This window comes from Dipteris shenzhenensis, chromosome 14 (genome assembly GCF_047967505.1).
Source record: "Dipteris shenzhenensis isolate YYH24624 ecotype China chromosome 14, Dip_SZ_1.0, whole genome shotgun sequence".
In the NCBI taxonomy this organism is placed as follows: Eukaryota; Viridiplantae; Streptophyta; class Polypodiopsida; order Gleicheniales; family Dipteridaceae; genus Dipteris; species Dipteris shenzhenensis.
In genome coordinates, this window is record NC_141609.1 from 55,930,516 (window position 1) to 55,948,915 (window position 18,400).

At 46.8% G+C, this 18,400-nt stretch overlaps 1 protein-coding gene across 1 annotated transcript in view; it reads right to left on the minus strand.

Annotated features, from left to right (window-relative positions):
• Nucleotides 1–14,997, minus strand: part of TPR1 (Tetratricopeptide repeat (TPR)-like superfamily protein) — a 45,099-nt gene extending 30,102 nt beyond the window's left edge. Inside the window, exons 1-3 of the mRNA XM_087385258.1 lie at nt 14,925–14,997; nt 13,961–14,291; nt 13,376–13,555 (exon numbers count right to left, since the gene is read on the minus strand). Coding sequence (XP_087241384.1) covers nt 13,376–13,555; nt 13,961–14,269 — 489 coding nt within the window. The 5' untranslated portion in view covers nt 14,270–14,291; nt 14,925–14,997. The remainder of the gene's footprint in view (nt 1–13,375; nt 13,556–13,960; nt 14,292–14,924) is intronic.
• Nucleotides 14,998–18,400: the final 3,403 nt, after the last annotated feature.

Consider the following 18,400-nt stretch of genomic DNA (forward strand, 5'->3'; position numbering starts at 1 on the left):
TGGTATGCGCATCACACGTGATCCGAGTAGGAAACTCCTTTGGCTTTCACAAAAAGAGTATGTTACAAAAGTATTGCAGCGTTTCAATATGGAGGGGGGGAAGGCAGTGAGTACTCCATTGCCTCCATATGTGAAACTGAGTCATACAGATAGTCCCAAATCAGATGAGGAAAGGGCCATGATGGCCAAGGTTCCTTATGCATCAGCAGTTGGTAGTCTTATGTATGCTATGATAGCTACTAGACCACACATTGCATTTGCAGTGGGAGTTGTTAGCCGGTATATGGCTAATCCAGGAAAGAGGCATTGGGAGGCAGTTAAGTGCATCATGAGGTACATGAAGGGTACCAAGGAGATGTGCATCTGCTTTGGTAGAGGAGACATGCGTGTACTTGGGTACACAGATTTAGACTATGCAGGGCATGTGGATAGTAAGAGATCCACTTCTGGTTATGTGTTCACCTTTGCAGGTAGTGCAGTGTCGTGGATGTCTCGCGCACAGAAGTGTGTTGCTTTGTCTACCACAGAGGCTGAGTATGTTGCAGCCACAGAGGGTTGCAAGGAGGCTATATGGCTTGATCGGCTAGTGGAAGATTTGGGGATTCATACAGGTGTACCGACATTGCATAGTGATTGCATGAGTGCTATTCAGCTAGCACGGAATCCGATCTTTCATGCAAAACAAAACACATTGAGGTCAGGTACCATTTCATCAGGGAGGTACTTGAGGACAAGCGCATAGAGCTTGTCAAGGTTCATACAGATGATAACCCTACAGATATGCTGACGAAGAGTCTACCTAGTCAGCGGTTTGAGTATTGTCGTGTATTGATGGGCATTGGATAGTATGCTCACTAGTTGTTCTCCCTTAAAGGCACATTGTCCTTTAAGTGGGAGGTTGTGGGGGTTAAAGGTCACTGTGCCTTTACCCCGGTTATGTACAATACTCAAACACATATATAAATGAATGAAAAAGAAGATTAGGCTGGTTTTGCACCCACCAAACTTGTGTGGCTCTCTGTCTCTCTCTCTCCCTCTTCCGTTCTTGCTTCCGTTGAGAGCACTCTCACAACCGTGCTCATAGTCAACCGCAGTACCTGATCCTTCGGCGGGAGTTGCGGAGAGCAGTGGTAGGGCGGACAATGGACATCCTTTTGATTCAAGAGCATATGTTCTCAGCATCAGACATCAGACGAGGACACCCGCTTCTCCCAAGGAGAGGTCCGAAGGAGTGGTCCCCTGCAGTAGGACGGAGCGGAGGGGTCTGCATCTCGACCTCACAAACAGTGGCTCCAGAGGTCTATGATCAGGGCGAGCTTATCCCAGGACGGGCAATTTGGATGGGAGTTAGGATGGGAGAGTCTAGGATTGGGATCCTGAACCTGTATGCCCCAACCTGCAGACAGCACCGACCGGCCTTTTTTGTCTTCCGAATGTAGACCCCTGGATTGTTGGAGGGGACTTCAACAACCTATAGTTTGGGGAGGACAAACAGGGTGGTGCTGCCTTCTCTGAGATGCCAGCAACAAAGCGGGGCACCTAGGAGCAATTCATTTTCATGATCAGTGGGCGAGAGCCAAATTTCAGCAGGATACCTGGCAGCCTCCTCCTCTTTCGGACAGAGGAGACATGATGGACTGCTTGAGAGGCTAGACTGCTTCCACGTTGGGGATTGGGCACTGCACAAAGGTGGCTCTGTCGGGATTCTGGTAGGTACCCCGATGTCAGACCACTCTCCAGTAGTACTTCACTTAGAGCAGCCCCGCCAAGGTCTTCCCCAAAAGGGGGTTCGCATTCTAGAGGACCTCCTGCAGGACGAGGAGCTTCAACAAGTCATGGCAGGGATTTGGCAGCAGTCAGAGAGGAGACGTGAGAGCTAGGCACCGCGCGACAGAGGAGACATGAGAGCTGGGTTTCGTGGGTGGCCGATGCGATCCAGAGGTGCAGTGAGAAGTTGTAGGCTCATGCCTTTAGTAGGCGGAGGACTCTTCAGGAGTGTGAGCGGGCACTGAGGAGAGACCTCGCATCCATAGAGCGGCTCAAGGAGCAAGACCCATGATCTCAGTGGCTTAGTGATAGGTTTGAGAGCGCTCGCTTTGAGCTTCACGACACAGAGATTCGGCGGGCTGAGTTCTCCTATCACTCTTCCCGGGTCCGGTGGGTACAGCACGGTGACTCCAGCTGGTCTTGTGGCCTGGGAAGTAGTTTGGGATCACATTCCGACAGTAGTCTCGCAGGATTGTGCAGCAATCTGTAAGAGCCTTTCACGAATGAGGAGCTTTGGAAAGCCCTCAAGGCTCTCCCAACCCAAAAGTGTCCTGGCGAGGATGGCTTGACTCCGGCCTTCTTCCAAAACCTCTGGGAGAGCATCTCCACCCCTTTCCGACTAGCTTGCCATGAGATTTTTTACATAGGCTCCCTCCCTCAGTCCCTGAGCAGGGGGTAGATTTGTTTGATCCCGAAAGGGGGAGATAGGTCAGATATCCGACAGTGGAGACCGATCACTTTACTTAATACTGCATACAAGATCCTCGCCAAGTCTTGAGTTTGCAGTTACGACCCCATCTTACTGACATCATTCACGACACACAGACCGGGTTCGTCCAAGAGCGCAGCATCTTGAACAACATCTTCACGTTCTGGAAGGCATTGGATTGGTCCAAGGAGGAGTCACAACCCTTGGTCGTCCTCCTCTTGGATTTTGAGAAGGCCTATGACGGGGTGGAGCGGTCCTTCCTAGAGGGTATCATACCGAGATTGGGTTTCTCAGACAGATGGATCAGAGGAGTTTCTGCGTTGTGTGGGGCTCTAGCCAGATGCTTATCGGACGACACATAGCGAGGCCTGTTAGAAAAGTCACTGCCCCACCTATGAGCCCTCGTTTTGAGGGAATAAGGGGGCAAGAGACTATAGGGGGGTAGGGGGAAGAAAAGGGCAGAGACCCACCCGGCTGAAACCCGCGCAGCAAGGGAGATTGGCGCAGCCTTCTACGCGACTCATGGAGCTAAAAATGGTGGGGCCTGCGATCTGCATCCGCAGCCCATGTACTGGGCACATGGGCCTATTTATAGGCATGACCCAAGCTAGCCAACCAATTTGGTGAAGGGGCCCTTGAGGTCGGTGCTGTAGGTAGGGGACCGACCCCCTGCTTGTCTGTTTTCTTCAGCCCAAGCAAGGGCCTATAAAAAGCCCCCTCCCCCCCCTCCTTTCTCATCACCTCAAGGAGGAGTGGTTCAAAACCATAGAAGGTACACATCCAAGGTCACTGTGGAGATAACCGGTCATGCCCTATGAAGGGTGTCGGTAGTATTCCATTCATCACGGGTGTACTGTATGTACCAAATTTATGCAAGAACCTTTTATCTATCTGTCAGATGGACAAGCACAATATGTCGGTCTTATTAGACAACGGCAAAGTCACTGTCACATCCAAGGCAAACGGACAGGTGGTGGCTCAAGGTGTCGAGGAGCATGGGCTATATCGGCTTAACACCCAGTTGGTGCACAGGGACCATGGCAGATCCAAATTGTGGCACAAGCATTTCTCGGTCACGTCAACTATGGCACTCTCGCAGAGATGCAGAAGACAAGGATGGTGGATGGACTTCCACCGATTGCAAGCAATGATCGTGTTTGCAGGGCTTGCGTGGAAGGCAAGCAACACAGGGACAAGTTCCCACAGGAGGCCTCATCACGGGCCAAGAAGCCGCTCAAGTTGGTTCACGCTAACATCTGCGGCCCAATGTCGACAAATTCATTCGCAGGTTCACAATATTCTATTTTATTAGTGAACAATTTCAATCGCATGATGTGGGTATTCTCCCTGGCCAAGAAATCTCAGGCTTTTGAGAAATTCAAAGACTGGAAGGCCCAGGTAGAGAAGGAGAACGGGGAGGTTACCAAGTTCAATGGATTCTGCAAGAAGCCAGCTCGCACATCTCAGCAGAATGGAGTTGCTGAGAGGAAGCATAGGACCGTCACAGAGACAGGGTTGACCATGTTGCGAGGGAGGAATCTCTCGAAAGCCTACTGGGTTAAAGCCATGAACACTGCTGTTCACATCCTCAACAGGACCAAGACCAAGGCTATTGATGACAAGACTCCATATGAAGCTTATTATGGTAAGAAGCCTGCCATATCTCATTTACTGATTTTTGGTTCTAAAGCATTTCTGCATGTGCATAAAGATGAACGGACAAAGCTTGATCCCCATAGCCGGAGCTGTATCTTTATGGGATACAATGAAGAGTCCAAGGCCCCCATCGCCTTTTTGATCCGAAAAAGAAGAAGATCCTTATCAACACAGATGTGATATTTGAGGAGTCCAAGCCACAGCCTACAGAAGAGGTTCCAAAACATTACCTCCACCCAAGGTCACCATCCGAGAGGTGGAGCCGATTGAAGACCCCGAGGAGGAGGAGGAGGAGCATGCCATTCCAGAGCTAGCTCCCAAGTCAACTCCATCAAAAGCACCTCCATCAAAGAAGAAGCTACCTCAATGGTATTTGAAGACTTTAGCAAACTCACACGTCACGGACATTCCCGAGAGCAGTTCCAAAGCACAGCGGTCTCAACGAAACTGAAGACTCCCTCCGTGAACTACGCTTTAGTGGCTCGGCTTGCAGAGCCCCATTCCTTCCAGGAGGCGAAGGATATTCCAAAATGGCAAGAAGCCATGCAGGCAGAGATGGATGCCATTTTGAAAAATGACACCTGGGATTTAGTGCCCAAACCAACCAAGCGAAAGGTCATTGGGGCTAAATGGGTGTACAAGCTTAAGTTAAAGTCACATGGGAGCTTGGACAAGTACAAAGCAAGATTGGTGGTGAAAGGCTATGCACAGTCGAAAGGACTTGACTTCGACGAGACCTTCGCCCCCACAGCTAGGATGGTGACTATTCGGACAGTCATTGCCTTGGCTGCTCATCAGAATTGGCCTATTTTTCAGATGGACGTCAAGTCTGCATTTTTTTAATGGTACCCTGGAGGAGGAGGAGGTATATATGGCACAGCCACCAGGATTTCAGATTCCAAAATCCCCATCAAAAGTCTACAAACTGAAGAAGGCCTTATACGGGCTGAAACAAGCCCCCAGAGCTTGGTACCAGCGGACAGATGTCTTCTTTCATAAGATCGAGCTTCAGCGGAGTCCATCAGAGGCAAATCTTTATCTCGACACAGAGGGGGATTTGCCACTGGTATTGATTCTATATGTGGATGACCTCATCATTACTGGGGATCATACGAAGAAGATTGCTCAGGTCAAGAGACTTCTCATGGAAAAGTTTGAGATGACTGACTTAGGCATACTTCACTACTTTCTTGGAATTGAGATGAAGCAGGTAAAGAGGAGTATCTTTATTTCACAAGAGAAATATTGCAGGGAGCTGCTCAAACGCTTTCAGATGGAAATTGGAAAGCAACAGTGACTCCCATGGAGATTGGTATGAAGCCAAGTGTACGTGATCCATCTCAGCTGATTGATTCATCACAGTATGGACGCTTGGTGGGGAGTTTGCTTTACCTCACCAATACCCGACCAGATATTTCCTACGCAGTTGGATTGCTCTGTCAGTTCTCCGCCACACCCAAGAAGGCTCATTGGGACATAGGTATGAGGGTGCTAAGGTACTTGCAGGGTACCTGCACCTATGGCATCACTTATACGAGAGGCATTGAGTTGGGAGGTTTCTGTGATAGTGAATGGGCAGGTGACATTGATACCCAGAGATCGAGCTTTGGATATTATTTCTTACTCTCATCAGGAGCTATGTCATGGCTAAGTAAGAAACAACCTACTGTCCCCTTTCATTTACAGAGACGGAGTACAGGGCTGCTTGTACAGTGGCATGTGAAGCATTGTGGCTGAGGTGGATCTTGGAGGACATGAATGTGGCCCAAGAAGATGCAACTGTGGTTATGTGCGACAACTAGAGTTGCATAGCGATCGCCAACAATCCCGTGTTTCATGCACGGACAAAGCACATCGAGGTCCACTACCACTTTGTTCGAGAACTCATCGACGAAGAAGTCATAGAGTTGATATACTGCCCGACCACCACCACCATCTCAGATGTCTTCACGAAGGCACTTTCTCGAGAGCATATGGAACACCTCATTCGACGCATGGGGAGCGGCCCACAGTTGTATCATTGAGATGGGGTGTTAGAAAAGTCACTGCCCCACCTCTGAGCCCCCATTTTGAGGGGACAAGGGGGCAGGAGACTATAGGGGGGTAGGGGGAAGAAAAGGGTAGAGACCCACCCGGCTGGAACTCCTCGCTGCGCTACAACAACTCCAGAGGCAGTGTGGGTCATCTCCAGAAAACCAGCAAAGCAACAATGACACTGCCCCTCCACCCGCATCTGCTCCAACCACAGCAAGCCTCAGTGGGCAGCCAGCCAAAATAAGTATGATGTCTTCCTCGGCCACAAAACTGGACCACAACCGCGTACAAAACATAGAGTGGACATCCTGGGGCACTCTCTGGCTCACCTAATGCCTCTCCCTTGAAGGGGTCCACATCAAAAAGTCCATCTAAAGCCTCCTGCCAATCCGTGTGGTGTAGGAAAAGAAGGGCACCTCGTCCACCTACTCGGCAAGGCCGCCCCTGGAGGACCATAACCACTCTCTCGGATCCCGCTGGACCTCCCTCAAGGGCCTACCTTCCCAAAGTCAGAGGCGCCATCTAGAGGCATCTTGCTCTGAGATACTGGTAGGGTCAATGTGCTCCAACCACGGGCCAATGCTCCAACCACCCGCATCTGCACCAAGAACGGACCGATGGGCAAGCCTTCGTGGGCGACCAGCCAAAAGAAGTATGATGTCTTCCTTGGCCGCAAACTGGACCATAACCGCGTCCAAAACCCGGAGTGGACATCCTAGGGCACTCTCTGGCTCACCTAATGCCTCTCCCTCTAAGGGGTCCACATCAAAAAGCCCATCTGAAGCCTCCTGCCAATCCGTGTGGTGTAGGAAAAGAAGGGCACCTCGTCCACCTACTCAGCAAGGCTGGAATCCCATCAAGACTCCCATCCATCTCAGGGTCTCTCTCAGTGAGTGCCTGGAGTAGGCTTCCAAGTCCTACACGAAAAAATTAGGCCGCGTGCTACCTCGTTGCATCATCATCCTCAAGGGGACACAAGTCCAAGAAAATTGGCCCAACCATCTGCTGTCCATCCACATGCGAAGTCCCTCCCACCAGGACTCAAGGATGGCTAGGTCAATCTCTCTCATGCGTTGCCCTGCCCCTCGCAGATGCACTACGGCGCCAAGCCTCGCCTCTGCCTCCATGGGTAATGTGTTCCATCTGCCAAAGGACCCGGCCGGTCCACTGTCCCACTGTGCCCAACCAATGTGAGTCTGCTGTTCGAGCATAGCCCCTCCTGATCTCGGATCTCTGGGTGCCAAACAAGGGGCTAACGCTCGAACTCTTCTTTGCATTTGGGCTGAGCATGAATGAGGCCCCCTGCTTATGGAGGCTCCTCATCAAGGGGGAACCCGTTCCTGTAAGGGGGGCCTCTGAGAAGATCCATTTATGTGGAAGCTGCCATTGCCCCCCAGTGCGTGGAGTGTTCTTGAGAAGCCCTCGCTGTAAGAGAAGCTTTGCACATGGGGTGAGGCCACGAACAACCAACTTGCCCAAGAGGGCTCTGCTCTGCATCTCCAGATCAATGATACCCAAGCCTCCCAACCTGTGGCATTATCACCGTCTACCAAGCGACCTAGGCTCTAGTATTCCTCGTGCCGTCCAAACCTGCCCAAAGAAGGTTCCGAACCAACTGTCGGAGGTACCCTCTGTGAAAACACCAGTAGGAGGCGATATACCAAGCCATGGCAAGGACTTGGTTTGCCACTAAGGCACGACCTGCTAGGGAGAGTTTGGCCGAGCTCCAGTAGAAAAGCTTGCACCGAACACTCTCAAGGACCGAAGCGATCTGCTGCTCTGCTGTAATATCAATACCAACCTAGCATCCGAGGTATCCCGCTGTCTGGCCCTGCGGTATCCATCGGAAGCCAAAGTCGCTCCCCCACTTTCGAATCTCATGTGTCTCCTCAAAGCATGTGAGGAAACCTATGGATTTAGTCTAGTTGATCCGCGCACTTGAGGCCTCACAGTAGATAGCCAGGGCACTCTCCAAACTCGTTGTGGTGCCCTCTACATACAAGGCCGTGTCATTGACAAACTCAGAGTCCAGCATTACTCCTCCTGTTTAATTGGAAGCCTCAACCGTGTGAGGCATGCCACCTGTGATGTCAAGTAGTAGCCCAAAGCCTCCGCCACAAACAAGAAGAGAAAGGGAGCGAGGGGGCAGCCCTGATGGACCGAGCGAGAGAGAGGAAAGGCCTTCTTGGAAATAGAGGATAGAATCACTCACACCTCACTCTCGATCTAGCTCATACAACACTCAGAGAGACGGCAACATACAAGTCATCCAAAGAATACAACTCCTCCTTTTGATAGAGTCTCCTGAGGAAGTGACTCAGAAAAACATTCCTTAAACTGAAAAAGAAAATCTGTTTGCTGTTTTTCCAGCATAGAAAAATGAGACTCTTCTTCTACTGACTTCTTTTTAGATGCAAACACTAAGTACGCTGAAAGGTGCTTTTTCATTACGTTGCCAATGGCAAAAGTAAATACAACAGGGATGGAATATCCCTTCAATTTAGCATCAAGAAGTGATTGTGATTGTTTTATTCTTTGTATCCAAAAAAGCCCCAACACGAAAGCGCGAGGGTATCCCCAATAACACATCACAACCATTCGACGGCATAATATAGAACTCTTATGTGTCCACGTAGCTTTAAATGAGCATATCTCATGCTCACTTGCTATTGCTTCATCTGTGATGGATGATTATGGATGGACATTGGTGATGTGTTCACCTGTATCCACTTCATTCGTTGAGCATTTGGCAAGACAAATGAGACTAGAGGTTTCTTGTAGGTGAGCAATATATCACAGTTGATAATGTCTGTTTATGTGAATTGCATTCAGCTATTGGTATCTTATAGTTAGTACATGTAGATGGATCGTGGAGACGGGAGATTGGATTGATGTTGTGGATAATGTTGGCTTTGGTGTCAAGGTATGTCATTTGGCTATTTACATGATTGTCATGTTCTTGTTTGTTCGTATTTTAGTATTCTCCATTAACTTTTTCAATCTATGTTTTATGTAGATTACTGCCTTTCAAATCCTATTGTTCTCTAGGATTGGCAAGAAGGCACATCACTATCTTGATAGGGCAAATAAAGTTTCCCAATCCCTTAAGGTGTGCATGGACAATTATTTCATCACTCATTACTTGCCTTCAAGTGTACGGTGCATAAAAGAGGGAAAGGGTGGACAGTGGCGTGGTGGGTTGGAGAAGAGTAGCTCCATGATGTTGATGTTCATGGAGTTGTTGTGTCCGATTGGAGGCTCTGTGCTTGAGCTTGGTGCAGGTACATCACCTGGGATGAAAGCAGCAATTCACTCAGGACGTCCATGCATGGCAGTGGACAATGACAAAGAGATTTGCACAGGATACTTAGAAGGCATGCTTAGAGACAACTTCACAGAGGCAGGGCCTTCAAGTGTGAATCAAGCAGTCCTCATGATAGATGATGAGAAGACAGACTATGACTTTGATGCACCTCTTGATTAGTGAGTAATTTATTTGATCTATGTGTATAATTTAAGCATGGTTAGATACTGACTAATTGAGCTTAGTGTTCTACCTTGCTATGCAGAAGATGTGGCTACCCAAATGGCAGGAGATAGCACATTCGATTATGAGTTGGTGGAGAGGCATCATGGGCATCTAGACTACATAGATGACTTGGCTGATGAGGTCTAGAGAGCATGTCCTGGCTTTTTATGGCATCCGCAGCTTGCCTATCACCAAAGTAGCTGACTGGCTGAGTCTCGGACAAGCCATATCTGCATCACACAAGGGACCCATCTCTTCTGCCCGTATTCCCAACTTTCCAGGTAGCTCTGGAGAGATGAAGTTGGCCTTGGCTCCTAGATTGAAAAACATCAGAGCTGTTTGTTCTCTTATCTTGCCCCATGCTCAGCATAACTCTGTAGCATATGTATTCTGAACAGCCCCAATCAAGTCTGGCAAAAGACCAGCAGCGGACTTGGGCTTTTTACTCTTCTAATCAGTCCTCTTTTCCTCCTTGTGCTCACCCTACTCAATAGGAGGGAACTTCCGCTTCTTATGTGGGCATTCAAAAGCCCTGTGACCCTCCTCCTTACAAATATAACACTTGTTGGCATCATAAAGGATTTGCTTTTCTTCGTCTGATATATGGGTCGGCACTCGCCTCTATCCTGCAACAAACTTTGCCTTCATGGGCTGCGAAAACTTTCTGAATTTCTTAGGAGATTCTGTCTCGCTGCCCATTGACCTCGATGTCTCCTGTGAGCTTCCTTTGAAGCCATAAACTTTCCCTTGCATTAGTGCATAAGCGGTGGTGGCGTTCTCACCAACTGGGACATATTGGAGACCCTTGTCTTCGTTCAATAGTTCCGAATCTCCTTTGGCAACCTGCAGCAACACCTTTCAATTTGCTTGGACAGCGGTACATGTCTGTAAAAATTCATTGGCAACAGGGCTTCCCAAAACTTCTTATTGTAGTCCTCCAAATTTTTGCAATTTGCAACATCTAACTTGTACCAGGCGGTCATGATATCTACCTCGAAAGTGGTAGTGAGCTATGCTGCTGCGAAAAACTGTTTCAATTCGACCCAAGTGGTAGGTGCTCTGCCTTGCAAGAGGAGGTTGGTCCACCATTGGAGCGCATTGCCCTTCAAAAAGGTGGCTGCCTTTTGGACTTTGGAAGACTCTGTAAAGTGTCAACTGAGTAGGCAGCATCAAACTGTTGTACGAATGTCAAAGCCTTAAATCTGTCATGCATCCCATTGAAGGTCTCAAACTTCACAATTGCCCCTCACTCCTTGTAATCTTTCAATTTGCGTTTAGGGGTGAGATTGTCATAGACAGGGGGCTGTAAAAATGGTGGAGGCATCATTGCTCCCGCATTTTGAGCCATTCCATCCGTACCCATGGTAGGGTTTGGCATTCTAGGTCCCACTCCCTACATCTGTGGCATATTCCAAGTATTGCCCATTGTTCCAGGCATTCCTGTCTTCATTCCAGGTTGCATCCCAATGTTTGAGTAAATCATATTGGCATTTGCAGGGGGCATTCCACCCATCATAGGTTGCTGGAAATTCTGCATTCCGGGCTGTGTGCTGCCCATAAAGCTGCCTGGCATTCCGGGAGCCTCTGCGGATGGTGCCACCATTGCCTGAAAAACCGATCCCCCTCCGAAATATCTTGGATGCATCATGGGCTGAGGAAGGGCTTGCTGTCCCTGATTGATTGAATGAAAGTTATTCGCATTACGCGCCACAAGGGTGATCGAGGGCATCTTTGAAGGCTGTCCATTGAAAGAAACATGCCTGTGAGTCTTCTTATGCTTCTTATGTTTCTTCTGAGCTGTCTTTTTGCTTCCAGGGGGAGCAACCATAGGGGGAGGAGCTTGCATAATCTCTGTGACAGCAAGTTGCAACTGCAACAGGGCTCCCGCTACACTTTGCATTCACAGCTGAAAAATGGCATTGGGATCAAGCTCCAGTGCCTCCTCTACCTCATCCTGTGAGTCCTCAGTGGCATATTCAGGAGAAATTGGCTGTGCCCCACTGTTCTGCTGGTCATCACCCCCGCTGATGCTGCACTCTCTTCAAAGCTCTTTGATGCTCTGTCTTCCTCCTACCCCTCCTGGAAGCAATTCCCGTTGTCTGTAGCAGAGAAAAGTAGCAGGGAGCTTTTGCTAGACCTGCAAGCCTCTAGAAGAGTGAGGGGAGAGAGATGGTAGGTGGGGGAAGGGCATGCATACACATGCATGACAAATGGCACTTTGCCATTTGCCCCTTCATTAAAGTCCTAACCCCTAGACCAAGGACACCGTTGGTTGTCCTTGGGCCCAACTTTTAGACCCCTTTTTACAGCCTTTGCCTTGCTCCTGGTGCACCTAGACTTTGCCCTAGGAACTTCTTGGAAGTGTGCACTTCCTCTAGCTAGTCCCTCGCCACCAAACCAATACTACACTTAACCATGGTTAACCTCGGGTTAAGCATGGGTTGAGTTACAAAGATACTTTACATCACTTTTCACGTCCCCGTGACACACACCTTGAGGATATCCATAGGGCAGTTTTGAGTTTCGTCACATCACCTCCGTATTGAGAGTGGTCGGTCGGGTAGAGGGCATACCTGGAGAGGGTTACATATGCACCTTAAGTGATTCTGGGGAGATCGAGTCAGAGGAGCATTTTGCATTCAAAGGCCCTATGTACTATGAGATCATGGGTCGCTACTATTGCCTTTCCAGAGATGGTCTTGGTTCTCTATCCAGCTTCCTATCCTACCCAGACCAAAGATGCATGAGGCCTTCATCAACGATGCTGTCCGAGATAGGGAGCGGGTTGCTCATAGCACATCGAGGGGCCCATGACAAACAACCACACCCCACTCAGAGTACAATCACTAAGTTTTTCCAGCCGGACAGCACCGACGAGCAGGACCCACGGAGACGGTGACCTCGAGGACCCGAGCTAGACCTTGAGACACGCCAGACCCGTAGGCACACAAAGGCATATCACACTAGGGACCTCCCTTCCTTGTTCACCAGAGCAGGAGACCGACACCCACAGGAGTGACTAGCACTCGTTCATCGCAGGGCTATAGCCAAGAGACCACAGCGGGCCACACATGTTGATAACTATCACAGCCTAGATGCCACCCCACTCTGAGAGCCCATAGAGCTCTCACTGTCTACTGATGCTGTTATGATTCAGGACTTTGGGTTTCCTTACCATGGTTATTGATGCCTGCTTAGTGGCTCCACCCTCGGCTCATTGTATCAGTTTCTCTGTTAGTCTCATAGACCCTTTTGGTCTTCCAAAGACTTTTAATAAATTTTGTTTCTTTCTGTCTTTCTTACACAGGATAGCAGCCAGAAAACTAAGATATCCAAAAGATATAATGTACTTTGGGCTTGTATGGAAAAAAGCTAAAGATATGATTCTTCATGAGACTGGGCTGGTTCAGTGGATGACAGGAGATCCATAACAGGAATATGTTATCTTGGGTTGTGCAGTCGCGTAGAGCAGTAAAGAGCAATACACAGTTGCATTGTTGTCCACTGAAGCGGAGTACAAGGGAGCAAGCATGGCATCTCTCTCTCTCTCTCTCTCTCTCTGCGTGTGATGAGTGTGAGGATGAGCAAGTGCCATTATCGTGTGGATGTGAAGGAGCGTGTGCATGTGTCCCAGGTATTTGTTATATGCATGCTCGTGTTTTGAGAGTAAGAGAGCTTACCAGATGTAATTGACACAAAGCAGAATTGGAATAACACATAGCACGAATCTCATTACTACTTGCATGGTCTGGAGCACATTCCAAAGCACCCGCATAACAGCTCAAAGCTTCATCGTACTTGCCGGCTGCATATAGCTCATTCCCTTCAGACTTAGCAGTATTGGCTTGCGATAATGCCCTCTAATTTAACACAGCATCAAAACAAAGGCATCCACTTCTCAGTACACAGAAGAAGCCCTTGCTCTTGTAGAGCTTGAAAAGAGAAGCCTGAAATAATAAAGAAAACGATGCAATTTACTGACGATAATAAGTTGCGACAACAGAAAAACAAATAAATATCATCAGCAAGCTGCCATAAGCCCCTCCCCAAGTGGCACGTGGTATGGAAACTAACAAAGAGGGTGTATTGATGAAGAGGCTGCGATGGAAGGGAGCAGAAGATCAACTAAGATTGGAAAAAGCTTCGCAACCCATGCCAAACAGGCATTGCACCTTTACAAAAAACATGCCACACGCATGCTGTTGCTTTTCAATTGTATCCTCTATATGTGAAAATCACAGCGAGAGTAAAACCCAAGGATTCACCTGCCTTTGTTCGTCTTCTGTGAGAGCGTCTTCATAACGCTCGCTCACTGGCCCAGATTTTGAGACAGTGTCATCATCATCGTCTCCTCCTTCACTTGCTGTCTCCCAATCGTCCCCCTCATCGTTTGTCCCTGTAGCTCTTGCATCACGAGGTATAGAATTCGATTTATCTTCCTCTTCTTCCCGGTTACTAGAGATATGTTCGCATCCGAAAGATTCCAGTACACTAGCAGAATCGTTGCCTGTCGCCGCCAGGCTTCCCCGTCTGTTTTCACACTGATCCTCCGAGGCAACCTCAATAGTTACCATCTCTGTGATTTTTGCTTCGCTCCTACACCAGAAAATACCATCAAGTCAGCATATTCCGATAGCTTAGCCCCCATATTGAACACATCAAAAAACAAGAGGACGATGATTCGTCCACACGAAGATGTTAATGAAGAAAGACGTGAATGCGTGCTTCAAATACCAGTGCCTCAAGCAGATCCTAGATATCGAAGAAGCCCAGGAACAAGTTTGACATTCAGAATGCTAAGATCCAGAAATTGTCATTAAAAAAGTCAAGAGCATTGCCAAAACGCAGCATGCGTTCATTCATGTGAGCTTCTTAATACAGCAGCTGTGTCATGTGTGGATGTAGATTAATATAACTTATAACGAAAGCCAAATCATAGAGATCGCTCCCAGAACACAATAATTGTCCGTGCAGGGGATAACGAAAGCGTACATCAATTGCGTAGTACGCTTCGTCAAACTGAACTCTGTATAGAGCCTTTTTAACTAAGAGCACAAGTAAATCGTATAATCAAGAAACGATTCCCGTAAAGGACACCGCAAACGACGATAAAATGTGCAAATGTTTTAAAGAACAAATCATCCGTCGAAATCTGAAAATACGATTGTTCCGTTCGCGATCGTCGACTATGAACGAGAGAGCTCGGAGCTGGAACAAGCTAGAGAAGACGAGAATTGGCACCTTTGGATGGAAGCTTTAACGAAGCTCACAAGCGAGTCTGGAATAACATCTGAGACGTCTACATGAGCGCCATCTTAGACCTAGTGCCACATAATTATTATATTATATTATATTAGTAAAATAAAAATAGAATCCAGCTTGCCATATGTCCTTTCCAACCTAACCCGTCCTTGATTGTTAGCACTGCCTCTCCTAGAGACGCTGTTTTAGGATTGAGTTGAGTAGTTTTCAAGGAATTTTTACTAGGAATTTCTAAAATTCTTAACCTCTACTTTTAGAAGGATGTTGGCGTTTCAACTTTTAGCTTGTGTGGCCGTTGGCTTTTCATTAGCTTGTGTGCTTTTTACCCCCCTCCAACATGGCTATAAATCAATTCGGGGCTCCACTCTCCCTCCATGCTTGAGCTCTCCCTAGAACGATTGCCTTGGCTTCCTCCAACTACAAGTCTTCAAGTCACTTCAAGCTTTCTAATCGCTCATCCAAGTCTCACATATTCGTTTGTGAGCAAGGCGCTAAAGCCGGTTCGCATGTTAACTGCTGAAGCTGTTGCCTGAAAAAAAATTGCTATCCAGAAAGCCATTTGCCAGAAAAGCAAGTTCACGTGAAAAAAAAATTTTCGTTTTCCTATTGAAAGGGCTTCATGCTAGCCAAATGGGCTTTATGCCTGCCTAACGAGCTTTATGGTTGCCTAAGGGGCTTTATGCCTACCAGTGAAGAGATTGTTGTCTACTGGATCTGTTTATAAAAATAAAGCAAAGAAAAACCCCAGAAAGTTGACATCAAAACTTTGTAGGTATCATTCGTAAAACCTTCAAGGAAAAATAATGCCGATTTACCTTCCAGTCTTAATTTATAGTTTTTTTCTTTTTCAAGGCAACGGCTTTGCAGTCAATGTGAGAGCATGCAAATAACTATAGAACCTTGGCAAATCCTAATGGATCTTGCGAGTCCCCAAAGCATTTCTTTTTATTATTTCTCACTAAACAATCACAAGTTGGACCCAAGTGCTTTCGTTCATACATGCACCCTTGTTAGCATACTTGGGAACTTGGTAGATGAGACCACTTTTTGGCCTACCCTTAGCAGGAGGTCTAAGTGGAGACCTTGCAACCCCCACAATGAAAACTCAATGGAATTTAATTGATTAGTGATTAATAAAGGGCTCCCACATGTCGAATTCCGAAAGCACCTGCAGCAAGTAGTGTCCCCAATCTTGCTCATAAGTTCCCACCTAGCAATATCATGGTAGCTAGTTCTATTAGGCACATTGTACACATGCGGATGGCCATAGAACAATGTTGGAAATGCCAATTCCTCACAATGCTTGTCCTTGAAAAGGCTCAGTGGGTGGTTAGAATCCCTCCAATGGTGCAACAATGATTGTTTTGTCCTCGTGGTCCACCACTTGCTAGCCATTGTATATACCATGCACTAGTGTGTCTGTTGGTGGTTCGCCTAATGGTCATCGCTCCCCTCTTCTTTTGCACAACTATCCTATTGCATGAGTTGATTTGAAGCTCATCATGTTATGCAACCATTGACTATTTACTTGAACATTGTTCTCCATGTAAAGAGGCTCCCAGCAAGCTTGTTGAGTGCAGACATTATCATAGTTGGGCGCACCAATCCACTCATGTAATTATGTGTGTACTAAATCTTCCTTTTGATGGCAACCAAAATTGTGAAATTGTTATCTAAGAATCGTGGCAAAACACACTGTGCCCTATCCACATCAGCAAACACACTCACTATATTACCCCATATTCTGTATTACCCCTCATACATGAGCTCCTTAATTTGTGCAAAACGTATCCTGATGGAAATCAAACCCGCTTTAAGGCATCTTCCTTGACATGGGCATGTTGGTTGAGCAAAATTTTGGTAGTTTGTGCTTCTGTATCTAGCTCCAACAATGCATGCAAAGGTAAGGCTCCTTAGTTCTTCGTTGCCTACATGGAGACTATGCTCTTGAAGGAAATTAGTAGCCTCGTTGTTGGTCTTCTTCATCTTTGAACGAAAAGTTAGGCACCCGCAATAGTAGCAAACGAGCCGTGGAGAATCATGAACTCGGCTAGTATAAAGAATTCAAGCATGGTTACCTTTCATTATGTGTTCTTGAAGACAAAGTGTGAAGGTCTTTGATAGCTAGGAACTGAATAACTAATTTGTCCTTGGCATCTCAGATTGCGATATGCTAAAATTTTGTTGCGCAACAAACATATCATTATCAGTTCTAGAGGAGGCCTTATTAATTCTATATTGTTGCTGATGGCTTTGATAGAGTAATATATGTTTGGGTACAAGCTAGCAAAAACTGTTGCTGTTCCTTCACGATTGAGTGTGGTGCACATGTTATTGGGTGTATGAGCTGTGCCTCATGCTCCATGCTCCAGATGTTGTAATTGCCTTTCCTTTTCTTGGTTGCTAGTGGCAATAGTGTCCATAGGGACTTTTTCTCGTCAATGAGGAGAAAGTGGATGTAGCTCAAAGAAGTGTGATGAATTTGCAGCACTACATTCACATTGGTTGCATCATAGGACATTAAGGTGAATGACTCTGCCAATGCACTTGAAAGATGTGAAAGGCAATCCGATGTCAAAGCACGAGAATTCAATGAGGTTTGAATTAGACGAGCAACATCATCCTTACTTAATTCCTTCTTGGCTACACATGTGTCCAATGAAGCAAGGACATCATGCTCATGTATTTCATTCATGTGGGAATGCTTTGTAATACTATCACATAGTATTTGTAGCATGCATTCATAATTACTATTTAGGACAAGTTTTACCAAACAAGTGATCAAATCTGTATTAAATGGGTACCTATGTCGGAATGTTTCCTTCATTTCAAAGTTGTGCAAGTGGAGAAGAGATTTTAAATCCATGTTGATTATGAATTGTATTCTCCTTTTCTACATTTACACTGGACAGCCAAAAGCAACCAAAAATGTCAAGCATTTGTTGTTGTACTATTGATGTAAAGAACTCTTGCATGAAGAAAGGGCTACTTATTTTGAAATTTGCATCCTTCTCTTAAAACAAAAAGTTATGGAAAGGGGAAAAGTGATATAAGAGTTTGTTGACATTCAAAATAGTTCATCACTTAACGTACAATTGTAAAAGATAAAAAATTGTGAAAGTAGTGCAATAAAGCTTCTTTATTATAGAGCAAAGAACATGAAATACATATCAAGGTACTGGTCTATGTGATGACCAAGAAATGCCACGAAGCTTCATCATTGCAAACAAAAGAAATGCCCATACATCTTCAAATGTTATCCTCGAAGGCAATTACAAAACCTGCTCTATTGATTGTGAGGTCACACGTAGGCCTGCTATCCAACAACATAGTGTGTGTGGCTACTACACTATATGCATGGTACTCAATGAATGGCCTATGAAGGCCAAGGAGGTCATCGATGTTGTTGCCACGAGTCTGCACTGCAAATTGAGCCCCATCAC